This window comes from Diuraphis noxia, unplaced genomic scaffold, assembly GCF_037042655.1.
Source record: "Diuraphis noxia isolate RWA-SAM2 unplaced genomic scaffold, SU_Dnox_SAM2 contig0004, whole genome shotgun sequence".
Taxonomy (NCBI): Eukaryota; Metazoa; Arthropoda; class Insecta; order Hemiptera; family Aphididae; genus Diuraphis; species Diuraphis noxia.
Window position 1 is genome coordinate 57344061 of NW_028301714.1, and position 16006 is coordinate 57360066.

A 16006-nucleotide genomic window follows, 5' to 3' on the forward strand; every position below is an offset into this window, starting at 1 on the left:
AATGTTGTGTTTATACCTACATTATTATTATGCATATATTTTGCAAAATTATTATACTCTGCAAAATATAAGTGCTCTTAATTTTTTTCCCGTTTTGTAAACGAAGTATCACGCTGTTTAAATATAGGTTTAGAGATTTTTATGTTGACTTTAATGGCCGAAAAATCAATACAGATAGTGCCTATACAATATATAACACATATATATACCTATATTATATATGCAGAAACAATATCGATTGGTATAGATACAAAACGCACGCATATATGTATTTGTGAATCTCCTAGTAGCTGCAGCGGTGGCGCTAATTAGTAATTAATGTCAAATTTTTTTTTTATTGTTTTCAAGGTATCTCAAACACGTTTATTTTACAATCGCCAGCGCGCGCGCGTATATTCATAATCATAATGCATGTGAATATAATATGTACGCATAAATAATGATGATGGCCAGTAGGGGGCAAAAAGGGCAACTGGTATGATGTATACATATAGGTACTGTCAGTTGCGAATGAAAACAAGTGGCGAGCGCTTCTAAAAAAAAATAATAATATTGAATAAAAACTTATTCAAAATAATATATGTGAATAATCTTAAATATAGTACAGTTTTATAGTTCGCGTTAAATCGTGTTCAGGGCTCGATCGAATATTGTTGGTTCTTCGTACAATTGCAGTTCCTGCATCGTATAAAATATATTACATTCTGATTAATAACCTACGATTACCTATACCTACACGAATTGTGATCTAATTACGTATGTGTCGTTAAAAAAAAAAAAAACAAACTGTTACAGTTCCAATAATATTGTATTTGCAACTGCAGCCTATATTTCAACTTGTCAGTATAAATATTGTACTATATAATATATATGTATACCCAGATTGGTATTTTATTTATCATCGAAATTGTCGGTTATCTCGAGTGTCGCCACCGCCTCTATTGCCGCCGTCGTTCGCGACTTTATACTTCCTACTTCTTGGCTCTTATAACGTTTCATACCAACCCACTTCTATATTATAGATATCTACCTAAAATACACCGTCAACCCATCGCGGTTTACAACTACGCGACCTAAGTATAGGTAATAATTACTATAATCCTTTGAACGATCATCGCCACCGCCTCCGCCGTCATGTTGTTCGTCGCCTTGGTAGAATTCGTCATGGTGTCCGTCTGCATGTTCGCGTCCAGCGCTGGCGTGGCGATTGCCGTTGTCGCCATCATCGCGTACACAGTGTACGGCAAGCTCAACAGGTGAGTACTATTTTGAACCGCTCTCGTTATATGAAATGCATTATGTGATTTGTGTGTGTGTGCGGCAGGGGGGAGGGGTAGATTTTTTAAACACCTACTTTTTGTGAAATTATGTATTGAATTTATCGCGTGTCTCAAGAAATAGGGTACAATTTACTACTTTATCACTCATTACCTTTTAAATATTTTTCGATTCTATTTGTGGGACTAATCAATCATAAATTCTTAAAACTCGTGTATTTTGCATACGCGCAACAAAACTTTATATTTTTTAAATGGCAACCCCTATTTAAATATCATTTTTGGATTGATTGATTTTTTTCAAGACATTTTGATGAATCAACTAGTGTTGTAAACTCAAAATTGGCTAAATTAGAGCTATAAGTATAGTTTAAAAAAATCTTCTTATTAAATTTGAATTTTTTTTTTAACTGTTCGTGTTATTTCATTTGAAACACCGTGATGTAATCAAAGTTATTATTATTAAGTAAAATATTATTATTTAATTTTATTGTTACCTAACCTAACCTAATATATAGATTTTTATTTATTATTTAATTTGCAGGAATTACAAATATAAACTATTCAATAAATAGGTAGATAACAAACATAGAAAGACCAATGCTCGTTATTATTATACCCAATTATAATTCTGATTGAAAAAAAATGCACACAATTATAAATTAAATAAATGTTCAAATGTCTAAATATCGATTTAACTACTTGCGATTCTACATAACGCAGGCACTTTAGAAGAATTTATTGAAATAGTTGTTTATGTTTATAATTTCTGTAAATTAAATTGTAAATAAAAAATCTATATTATTATTTAAAAAAAAAATAAAATAAAATAGAAATTTAGAATTTTGGTTCCTGAAAATACTTTTTTAAATTATGGTATTGTACATTTCCGCTCATATGCTAATTGTAACTATACTATTACAGATTGTATATATTCTAATAAATGTTAAAAAAAAAAAAAATGTTATTTCATAAAGTGTAACAATAAAATGGAAAAATAATTTATAAATAGTAAATAATTTATTACTTAATAATTATAATTTTGATTATAACACGGTGTTTAAAAATAAATAATACGAATTAAAAAAAAAATAATACATTCAAATTTAATAAGATTTTTTCTTAATTATACCTATAGCTTTAATTTAGCTGACTTTAAGTTTACAGCGCATATTGATAAATCAAAATTTCATGAAAAACATCGATCAATCCAAAAATTATATTTTAAATAGGGGTTGTCATTTAAAAAAAAATAAAGTTTTGTTGCGCAACGCGTATGCGCGAAATACACAAGTTAAAAAAAATTGGAAGGCATAAGAATTTATGATCGATGCGTCTAGTTTAATGTCCTGCTAACAGAGTTGAAAGATATTTACAGGGTAATGAGTGATAAAGTATTAAAGTGTGTCCTGTTTCTTGGGACCTATAGTATATTATACATAATAGGTAAAACTGAAATATTTGACATTATTGGTTATATTAATATATAATTATTCACAAGTACCTACCAAGTTTTGTTTTTTTAAAACAATTGATTTTTTTTATAAATAAATATGTTTTTTTGAAATTAAGTTGTGTGATACATGGGGATCGCTATATTCTATATTTTATTCATTACATACTTAATATATTAAATGTAATGAATTTAATATATAAAATCTACACCACGTATAATAATATATCTAGGTAGTATAGTTACAAGAGAATGTCTAGAACTATTTCATAGATGTGACCAAAAAGCAGTAAGAGTATTTTTTTTAGGAAAGACCTTATGAAATCATCTATCCACACACCCTCCCCCCCTCCAAAAGAAAAAAAAAATTCTGAAAGTTGATCTTGAGTTAATTTAAATCGACAGTTTGTCAGACTCCATAAACACGTCTATAGTTTATTAGCTGGAAGCCTGGAACAGCAATATATAAATAATATGTTGAATATGCATAAATTACTAAGTTAGCACAGAAGGTGGTCTTAATATATATTACACATAATTACTATTATTTTTGTCACTTGTCACGCATCTGATTCTAACCAATAACACACGAGTCCCACACACGGATAAATCGACTAAATAATAACAATATAATATACCTACGTTCTACGTATATATAATGTAAGCTTATACAAAATTATGTTTATTCAGCAATCAGCTGTGTCTGTCTTGTTGTTTAAGAAATAAAATAAAATAAACTTAAGATTTTAAATTATATTCAATATTTCTAAAATTTATTTATATGCGTCAATAACAAAAAACTAAGAAAACAAAAAATTAAGTTCAAAGATCCAAACATATCTTATAAAATGCATAATTTACAATATTTGATTGAAGATTTGATGATATGGTATAAACCAGTGAATCTCAAACCTTTTTGGTCGTTGACCTGCTAGATGACTTTTAAGTAAAACTACGGACCACTTTTGGTTTTGGTTCAAAAAATAAAAAAGGTATGCTTTATTTTTTAAGTTTAGTCTGCAAATTAGTGTATTAAATTTAATACAAAGTTAAAAGTATATATAAATATAAATAAAATATAGCAATATCGATGTGTCAATTACAAAAAAAATAAAATAAAATAAATTTAAAATTAAAAAACAATATTTAATGAGAGTGTTGTACTTGTTTTGTTTTGAAAATTTTATCTAATCTTGGTTCCATTGATGAAGTCAAAGCCATGCGTAAAGCATATGCCAAATCAAGCTTATTAATTCTGGTTAAATATTTCCAAGTGTGAAATGTGAATGTGAAATTTGATTACAATGTACAAGTTTTAACTTAAACGTTTAAACACTACACTGGAAATATAATTTTTTCTAACATAACACGGACCGGTTCCTTTTTTAACCTAACCTAACCTAACCGGAGGTTGAGACCAGTTGGTATCTATAAACTGTTTCTATATACCTATAATACCCTATATAGCTGTATTCAAATCCATATGCCCATTGCCTACTATAATATCTCACAATCGGAGATGACGAGTGACTGACTGCGAAATCGAACATGTTCTTTTCCTGGGGTTTTATTGATTATACAGGACATATTTTGGATATTATAATTTATAATATTCCATTATAGTTATCGAATCCATGCGTAGGTATACGTAGTATGGAAAAAAATATTAAATAATAAATTCAAAAATAAGGTAAGTACTTGCAATAACTCAAATACTGATGAGGTATTCTCATTAAATTGAAAACTTTTTAAAATAGTGATGAGCTGACAGCTTATTATAGGTGAATCCATCAATGTTTTTTTATTTAAATATTCTATTGTTGTATAAAACATACATATCGTTAGCCTAAGTCGCAAATCACTTAACTCCAAAAATGCGATTATATATTTTATTTTCGTGATATTTTTATTTTTGCAAATTTTAGTGACGTTCAGTCCTTTTATTATTATAGGTTTATGAATTCAATAGTATTTTGAAATTTTATGCATGTGAATTTTCTACAAACGTATGTACTTAAATCTTTACAATCATCGCAACCCCTTGATTTCAGAATTATCTGTTCCCACTATTCCTGGTGACCCCAGAAGGCATCTAAAACGAAAATCGTGTCATGATTTACGATTAAACGAACCCCCCTCACCAAATGTCATGAAGTTCCATCAATAGATGGCCTGTTCACCCAAGCCCTTTGTCTGAATTTATTGATGTATATAATTATAATTTAATTTAACGTATTACCTATTTGTTATTGTATCTTATATTATTTTGTCTTTTCTATGTTAATTCTTTAATCACTTGTGCTTATTGTAAATCATTACTTTACAGATTGTAAAATTTTCTGGTTAAAAAAAAAAAATAATAATAATAATATATTGATGCACTTTAATGAATTGTGAGTTAAGTTTTGAATATCATTTTATAGTCTCTTATCATCAATTTTTAGTAAAAATGTAAAATAATTATTAATATTTGAGCTGAAGAAATCAAAATCATAAAAAGTTTGGAATGTTTGATATCCAGAGCGATCAATAAGTTTCCTATAGATATAAATGTAGTTTCGGTGGAATCGATATAATATATAACCTCTTTTCTCTAATCTAGGACATATTATATTATGCACATGACATTTGCCAATTGTTAACATCGATTTTTCCCTGAACAGCTACAGATGTTGATTTCGAACGTATAGTTCATTGAATTTTGCCCTTTGCTATTTCTGCGTGTCACGTATAAATATATTGCACTTAGTATATAATTATAGTAGCACCTATGACTTACCTGTAGGTACCTACTTAATACTTATATATTAATTATGTGTGCAAAATTAAAAACTCCTTGAAACGTGGTTCGTGTATACACGTTATTTTAATACAAATATACCTTTAGATAGCTCTTGGAAAGTATATAGTTTAACGGTTAGGTTTATCATTTTTCCCACAAAACAAAACTAAGTACATTCAGAATTTTCAAAATATATATTATGATTAAATTCGGTATAATAGGTATATCGTATGTTATATCAAAATATGTAGTAGCAACTATGTACAATCAATGTATGATTAATGATTATAGTAGAAACTATACATATGACTTAATTTTTATTTTCTCGAATGTTGTGTAAAATTACCGTAACTCGTAAGAAAATCACAACTTTTCGATAACTTCTATTTAGTTAAAATATACACTTAACTCTCTTATTCATATCATTTTAACTGAAATATAACATAGTACGAATATCCCAATAATTATAGAAATCGAATGAAATTAATATCAAGTCTTACAAGATAATTTGAAATTAATTGTGCATAAGCTACTGAAAATTATAGAAAACCGCATGATGTATTTAATAGCATCATGTCAATGCTTAACTATAGGCAATAAAACTGTCGATGTTTGTACAACGGTTTTTTTACGATATTTCAATATAAAATATTGCAATTTAACATGATCATAGCTCACTTAAAAGTTCAAATACAGTAAACAAATTATGTATATAAACGTATGATTTCCTTATCTTTGAATTTTTTATTAGATAAACTCATTCTAATACATCATAATATACTATTCTGTTTACGAAAATTTGGTATAGCCTATATTACACATTTGTTTGACGAAGACTGCACACGCAGCTTTTGCATTTTTTTCAGTCTACTAGGTTTCATAATGACTGAATATTTATATCATTATCAATTCAATTCATAATAATTTGAATAGTTTCGTATTATGATGGTATTTAAGTTATAATTTCAAGAAAAAAACAATATATTTAATATATATCTATCCCATTATTGTTAAAGGTATAGATGCGTGACGCATGTAGTTTTAACGTTTTCAAGTGTAATAAAAAATACGATATGACATGTTTATTTTACGTGAAAATAAGAGATAAGTTTTGATTATATTATTCCTATTATACAAGGCTACATTATTGCGTTATTAATGTTACCCAACTTGTAAACGATAAGCCAAATAGGTACAAATACAAATTAGGACCATATAATGTTATTATACATTCGTTAGGTACTCTAATGTTTTTCTTTTAAAATTGCATGATTAAGCAAAATTATTTTAATTTCATACATTATAATTTATTATATTAGTAAGAGTTTTGTTGTATATGAGCTTGTATGATGTATCTGTCTAGGTATATAGTTGTTTTTTTGTTTCAAAAGAATGTGTAGTGTTGATAATACTTAATATATCTTCAACACGATAGAATCGATAAATTATGATTGATTTTAAATAAATCACAGTTTCCAATGCATAATGCTTACATGTTTTTGCAAATTTTTGAGATTGACATTATAAATGTTAAATTCATGTATTATGTATACATTATATATCTTTGATATTTAATAATTTATAAAAACGTTTACCATTATATTAATTTGGAATTTTATTAGAAAATAGGAATTCTTAATGTAAACGTCATTACTCACTTTTGTAATTTTCTTTACTTTATTGAATTAAAAATTAAAATTAAGTTTTTATTTTAAAATATTATTATTACTTTTCTTGTATCATTGTAATCATGTTAATACGAAAAAAAGATAAGTAAACATAAAAAGTGAAGTTGTTAGGCATGTGCAAAATAGAAATAGAAATTTATTAGGATGAAGGTTGAAGACCTTAAACCACTATAAATAATGCTTTAAACACTAATAATAAGGACAATATTAGAATATCAAAAACAATTAATTACTTAAAAAAAGTTTTAATTAAGTGTTTCACACTATTTTATGCAAATTTATGATTTTTACTATATTTACTAATATACTATGATGTTTTTAACAAGATACGCATTTTTCATCAGGCTAATATAGTATATATTTTGTATGTTAAATTAATAATAATAAAATTAGTAAAAATATATAAAATAAAATAAAATATATTTTTTCCCGGTACCTATACTGAATTATACACTTATAAATGACATATTATTGTTAAATGTTAAGTACTTATATATAATTTATATAACACATTATATTATTATTACAAGAAATATTATAACTGAAAAGTTTTCATAGTGATATTTGACAAAAGAAAAAGTGCGAAGATTAGATGTGTTTCTATATTTATCGCATACATAGGCTAGGATGTGTAATACGCATGAAGCACAAATACAAAAAAATATTAAATTACAGTTTACAGACAAAGTTAGCATCTTGTATCATTGTGAAGGTTTGGTGTTACCGTTTCGTTACGGGTATCCGGGTATCAGTAACCTTCGCGGGGCTAACCATAAGGACCCAGTTAGACAAGTTTTGTGTTAGTTATTAGTTCCTATATAATAAATTAATTTTGTTCTGAGTAAAATATGTTTACTCTGTACATCGTAATATTTAACCTGAAATTCAGGAACAAAATTACCACACCTATAACATTAATACATATATATATTAATGAAATAATATTATATAAATACAAAAAGTATTTTAAAACAAGTAATAATGAAGTAAATTTAGTGTAATTGAATGAGAAAAAATGTTTTCTTTATAACCGATAATTTTTCCATAAAATATTTAATATTTTTCCATATTTACACTTTCCATATATTCATAACCCTTTGGTAATAAAGGGCGAAACATGTTTCCACCAAAAGTAGACCTTTCCTTTTTCCACCAAAGGTGTATCGTGTATCTTTCATTTTTCCACCAATATCCGTTACCACCAAATGAGATCTACCTATAAATAAACCACGGTTAATTACCAAAATAATTTGTATACTACGCTTATATATTAAAATCTTTAATACAGTAATAAGTTTATTTAAAATACTAATGCTGGATTAAAAAAATGATATATTAGTATATTTAGTTATGTATACATTGTATCTACTTATACATAGGTATAATCGGTTGATATTTTTTTTTCAATTGTATAGAATATAGTAGGATACAATAATATTATTTTTGTAAACGCGTGGGAAATAATTGTATTTGGTGGAAACAGATATTGGTGGAAAAGGGAAAGATACACTTTTGGTGGAGACGGGCATCGCCCGTAATAAATTTAGGGATACGGTTTAGTTGCACTTTGCATTGTTTTTCAAATTAGCTACCCGATGATCGTTATATAAAATATATTATGTGTCATGTATTTTTGAATTAGAACAATAGTTTTTATTTTCCATTATTTTGAAAATTTTCTTTCAAATCATTTTTAAAATTATTTTTAGAGCCCTTGATTTGTCAAAAAAAAATTTAAGAACTACTGAACAAATTAACTTCGTCACGTATTAACTAGGTTTTTACCTATTCGAATATTATTCATCATAATTTTTTGAATGGGCAACGTATGACGTTAAAATCAATATTATATATTGTAGGTATATGACGACAGAAAATTAAATGACAATAATTCTTTCTTTAGATTAAAAGTTGAAATCTTGCAGTCTTTCAAGACTTTTTTTAAATAAAATATTTTTTTTTGCTTCAAAGCTTGTTAAAATTAAAAAAAAATTATTTTAGAAATACGTTGTCTTAAATTATTTAAGCAGTTTTTATAGGGAATTAAATTCCCAACCATACTAAAAATACACAATTATATTAGGCAATACCTATATTAATTATGTATACCTAGTCATAATGCATAGTTCTATACTCATATATAAAATGATTCGCAACTTACACAATAATATATTTGTTGATAATAAACCCATTACTTAAAATATTAAAATGTCGAATGATAAATAAACATGATGATATTCTTTTTAATTAAACGTTAAAAAATTATATTTTAAAAGCGATGTAAATGTGTAATGATCATGTTATTTTCAAGGGAAACCTTGGACTAAATTGGATATAATATTTTAAACGATATTATTATTTTACGTTTCGTCATTCGTAATAATACCCTAAACCAATCTTAAATTTTATTATTTTTATAAGAATATCAATGTCATATATAAAATTTAATATCATAGGTTAGGTTAGGTAACTGTAATTATTGTACTTTTTCCATGACATATTATTTTTTATTTCAAAAACTAACATAATATTTTTTTATATGAGTAAAATAAGTAATAACACTAATAACTAAAAGCTCTATTACAATCTTGAAGTTCATTATATTATTGAGTATGTATTCTATATTTTTTATCATACATTTCTAAAATTTCTTCTTAATTTCCTTCACTGACCACTAGCTTTACTTTCAACTAAATGTGATATTATATTGTAACTTTATTCAATTAAAAACATTTTAATTGATTACCTATGTAACTAAATGTTAATCCAATATTTGATGTTGGGTGTGTACCTATATATAAAATATTAAAATATATACATATAATTCCCATTTATATATTACCTATACTATTCTTATTATTTTTCAATGAGAATAATGCGTAATGCAGATCAATGATTTAGTTATTCAAATGAATAATTAAGAACTTAGGTACGTAATAAATTATAAATAATATCAACGATAACATTAATAATATTTGATCATGAAAAAAATCAGGGTTGTAAGAGTTTTATAACAACTACCTACCTAATACATTTAAAAGTAAAATGTTTATACAGGTACATATCGTTTATAGAATATATTATTATCTTCTTAGTATATTTTAATTTTAATAACTACTATAGATATTATGTATAGGTACATAGTATAATTAGATTAGGCATTAAATAGAAATAAATATTTTTATAATTTTTTCATAAGTAACGATAAACTATGTAATTTAGGTTAAGATTTACCAAGGTATATTAGGGACAGTATTGCAAGTACCCAGTAATCTTAAGTACTCCACCTCCACTTTTCTACCAGAAATCAAAGATCAATATACGAGTGTTTTTGCAATTATTAAAAATGGCGATGACTGATGAATGATACATGAACTGACGCACTGACACATACTCAAAATAATGAAAACACATCATTGTAAAACCAACATTCATAGCTACACTAAGAATATAGTATCTTTGAGGTGGGGGAGAGGAGATATATTACCCCGATTACTCACGGTAAATATGCTAATGAAATGAATGCTTATTAAGCAACTAGGCTTGTGAACATATATCTAAAATATAGTTAGGTTTATAAGTAATACTATTATTTAAAAGCAAAGTTAATTCGAATATTTTTTATTTTAATGTTCATATATTGTCTTTCATCATCGAAACAGTGTCATTGGTATTAGTTAGCCAATTAAGTATAGTGGTTTACCCTAACTCCCGAATTAACTTAATGCGCATTGATTTATTGCGCATTAATGATTCCTAATAAATGTGAAGTAGGTACTTCGATTTATAAAAATAAAATTTGGATGAGAATTCTATGAAGTGGAGCTGTAGAATAAATTATTTGTCCGATTTTTTTTTTTTAGATTGAAATACTTCAAATAATATTTTGTTTAGGAATATGGAATTAAAAATGTATGTTATTATATTCAAAGGCATAAAAATAAAATTTAATAACAGAAAAATTATATTTTTATAATATTTTTTATGATAGCAGGTAGGTATAATATGTAACTAAAAATATAATTTGTTTGAAAAAATGCTATTTATTGACGACTTAAAATATTGAAAAGAAATGTTTTTAAAAACGTTGGTGTTTTTTGAAATAAAGAGTATATAGGATGGGTAACACTACACGATTCCGCACAAAATACCTTTTTTCCCAGCTGATTCGGCTATACAAAAGATTTTTTTACTTACCCTGCATTTAACACGATTCCGCATAAAAGCTGTTGCGACGTTGCCAGTTAAAGGAAAAAAAAATTATAGTATTAAATAAAACAAATAATTAAAAATTTATATAGAAAAATGATTTCAATTTTTTCCCTTAAGAGGTATATGACTAATTTACAATAAACGTGAATAACATGGTAGTTCGATTGTTATGCAAAAATATATAAATATTTTATATCGTATTATAAAATAGGTATAAATCGTTTTTATATAATATTAATGTTAAAACTCTTTAGTTGAAGTAAAACTAATATAATAATACAAAAATAGTCAAATTACAGCTTCATATAAATAATTAAAATTTACGTAATTATAAATGAATAAATAAAATAGTTTAAAGAAATTGTAGTTTATTACAACTTTTTTCCTTGATACGAAGACCAACTTGTGATAAAAATTGAATGATATTAATTTGATTAGATTTATGTTTATATTTGCTGATCATTGTACTCGTACAATGTAATAGATCTAATTTTAATTATTTAACAATTAATGCGATCACAATATACTCACGAACGGGCGATTGTAAACTCTCCCGGGTCTACTCCAGTTCTACCTGACGGAAACGTGTAAACTCTCCCGGGTTTATTCCTGTACTACCTAATGAAAATATATAAACTCTCCCGGGTCTATTCCTGTACTACCTGATGGAAACATGTAAACTCTCCCGGGTCTAGTAAAAATCATAAAATAAATTTAATTTACATTTAAGTTGCGTTTAAAAATAGTCAATAATAATAATAATAATAATGATATAAGTTACAAGTACAAAATATACGTAAAATTTTTTAAATTATTGTATTTGATAATAAGAAAATACAGATTTTAAAAAAGTTAGGGAATCTATTTTCTCTTATTTTTTTTCTAAAAAAATGTTTTAACATTTAAAACAACTCGGGAGAGTTTACATACTTCCTTCAGGTAACTATTATAAAGTTAATCCGGGAGAGCTTACACATTTACTTTAGGTAAACATAATTTTGACCCGGGAGAGTTTACACATTTACTTCAGGTAAACATAATATTAACCCGGGAGAGTTTACCATCGAGAGAGTTAACTATTTTTAAAAATCGGGAGAGTTTACCACCGCCCTCACGAACGGGTATCAAACAGGTAACTGACGAGTCCAGATAAAACATAATATGTAATACACTGCACACTATTCAGATAAGCTAGTATTTGGGAAAAAACCAAAATAATGTTATAATAATATGAGATAAATGTAATATTAATATCAACCATTTTTATGTCTAAAATGGACCTAACACTCAATCAATCGCCAACATCCTATACAGTTTACAAAAGAAATTTAGCTATACAACCGAATTTAAGCCCTTAACTCCACAATGTATATATAATATTGTAATTGTTAACTAATTTTAAATTACTGTAAATTTGTAAACTAATGGCCACAGAAGCCGATGTTTTATATAAAGATCAATAAAAAAAAATTTTTTTTTAATATGATCAACAACGTCGCAAATTGGTTTTGCGCGGAATCGTGTGAATGATAAGGTATATTATGCGGAAAGCGGAATCGTGAATAATAATTACCGTATAGGATTACCTCGTATTTTTTTTTTATGTGAGAACCCACCACAGCATATACCAATGGATGTGAGGTGGTACAGTGAGGGTTATTTTTGTATATATTTTTGTTTGTAGGTTTTTGAGTTAGAAGGGTTGTCACACGTGTTTGTCATATGTTGCTAAAATCCCGGGTGGTCATCCATCCGGAAGCTAGCAACTGCAGACCGTACCTACGTAAGCTTATTACGTTTCCACAGATTAAGAGTAAAACCACGCCTCAACAAGCCACAGGATTATCCCGTATTATAATATAGTTATACCTACTTTTAATTTAAATATAATTATATCAAAATATTATCATTTATATTTGTCTTGATTAATTAAATTATGTTTAAATTTGTGGTTCCTAGTGTAGAAAAATAAAGACGATAAATGTTATTAGTTTATGACCAATTACAAACAACACTCAATAACGTATATGAAATCAGTATTGTATTTTTACTATATTTAATGTTTTTTTTTTTTTTTATTGATCGTTTACAACTTCGTCAACAAAGGCCATTAGCTTATATTTAATTTATAATATCGTTAAACATAATATATTACGAATTTATATTGATAATTTGATATACGAATCGTGGTAATAAATATTTTGAAATAAAACTTTTTTGACTTTCACGCGTGACAATGCTGTTAAATTGCAGCATGTATTTTTTCCCGTAGTGAAGGGAATGTTAGTGTCGAAATTTCAGTTTTTTTTACCACGATTTTGATAATGAAAAGAGAAAGGTGAATGTCCTGAGCACGATCGTTATTGTTGCCGCATGCATGCGGTCATCAATTTTGATTTTTGATTCTGAGGGTTCTTATAAAATAATATAAACATTTTATCTGACACATCTTATTATTTCAATTCTCTATTAAAATTAATAGTTACGCGTATCATACACTACAGCGTGTTATTATATACTGTAATTTTGTTTAATATTCGTGATAAACTTATAGGACAAGTTGGAATATCTTTCAGTTTCCAAGGTCAAAATAATAATAATAGTATCATTAATAATATGTTACACCAGTAGAAAAAGTTTTGGGGTTGTTGTGTAACATTAATAGTCAATAGGTATATATGACTATTGTAATATATATATATATGCAACGTGATTCAAGTTTTTGTATAAGTGCAATTAATCGAAAAATGTAACCTAAAACTGAATAATACCTATTATCGTTTTAATGAAATCGAAATCGTTTTATATCGAAATAAGTTTACCAGCGGGTAAGTCGATCATAATTAATTGATTTTGGTAGCATTAAATTTGAAAATGTTTAAAACTTACTTAATACATTAGTTCATTAGTATACCGACTTCCGTTGATTTGATTCTACGTTATATATTATGTACCACGACATTTTATCAAAGTGAATTTTAAATGTGGTATTTCAATCGTTCAATTTCACACTTCTAACACAGAAGTACAGAATCTAACTTGGTGTATAAGTTTAATACAGCATGAAGCATGATGTAATTGTAAATTTTTAATTCCAATGATTTTCTCAAGATTAAATGAATATACATTGTGCAAACATATTTTTTTTATAATAATTTATATAAGTATAAATACTTCATATTTATTATATACTTATATAGTTATATGTATTATTTATTTATTAATTAATATGACGGGCGGAAGCCCAATTTAAATATAACAATGTTATTATTTACATAGGTATTTAAATATTTTTATTGATTTAAAACGTTAATGAAAATTTTAATAAGCCAATAACTTATGAACGTTAGACTTATGGCTATAATAATAATAATTTTTTTCAAGTGGTATAATATAATTTCATTGACAATATTTATTTATTATTCCCAAGTACTTTTAAAAGTACACTGCCTATTAAAAAAATAAAACCTTTTAATTCAGGGGTGTCCAACCCGCGGCTCATTGTAGATTTTGATGCGGCCCTTCAATTTTAAAACCTCGAATTAATTATATATAATTAATATTACGAGAACAAATTTATTTTAAGAATATAAAATTATAAAACATCAAATAAACTGTAAAGGCCGATGCACACGTTTATTATAAATAAATACATTTTTCTGTGTAGGTACTTATAATTAAATATTAATACTTGTAAAAATATTTCTGCTTATTATTCGCTATAATAAAATTATAAAAAATGTATAGTTGTATTATAGGATATAATTTAATCATTAAATTTGAATGTATCATTATTTAAAAAAGTATGTGGCTCACAACAACTTCTACCTATATGGCTATATGATGTGGCCCAGTCTTCACAAAAGGTTGGACACCCCTGTTTTAATGCATTGCATATTACTAAACTCAGAATGATATTAAATGCGCGATAGTAATAAACGATTCATTGTTTAAAACTGTAAATTTTCATATTTTATTTACAAACTTTTAGCTGTGACCCGTGAATTTAAAAAAAATACATATTTAAAGATGAGTAAGCCCGGACTAAGTTATATTATGTATTAATACTACAGTAATTTACGACGCGCAGTCTTGAAATCGACGGTTCCACACCCATTTATTTAACATTGTTTGTCAGCTTAACATCTCCAGCTTTGGATTGTAGGGCAAACGTGTAAAAATAATATAATGACTGTGTACTTAGACCCACGTATACGTATACAGCCTATGCATTTTTCAATACAATGGATGGCAATAGTAATGTATATTTATAAAGTGTTATACCCACGTAGTAATAAAAATATGCATATAGGTAAGCTGAATAATATCATAATTGTTTAGGCGAAACCTCCAAATATCGGACACTCTCGGTCACTGACATTTTGTCTGCTATTCGAAGGTGTCTTTTGCTATTCATAAAGGGTTCAGTAAGCAAAAAATTTGCGATTGTTTTCCAAGGTGTTTCCAGGTGTTTATTAGGAGAAATTTCACTGTATATTGTGTATAAATATTATATTTATTAACGTACGAGTAAGTTTTCCGTTGTTTATATGAAAAATTACCGTGTAGCAGTACAATGAAAACTTGCAAATGC

General features: G+C 26.5%; 1 protein-coding gene across 2 annotated transcripts in view; it reads left to right on the top strand.

The window, feature by feature from the left end:
• The first annotated feature begins 542 nt into the window (after nt 1-542).
• LOC107169003 (uncharacterized) overlaps nt 543-16006 on the top strand; it is a 50386-nt gene continuing 34922 nt past the window's right edge. Inside the window, exon 1 of one of the 2 annotated variants that reach the window (XM_089225555.1) lies at nt 543-1256. In XM_089225555.1, coding sequence (XP_089081681.1) covers nt 1135-1256 — 122 coding nt within the window. In that variant the 5' untranslated portion in view covers nt 543-1134. The remainder of the gene's footprint in view (nt 1257-16006) is intronic. The other variant, XM_089225556.1, reaches the window with a different exon arrangement.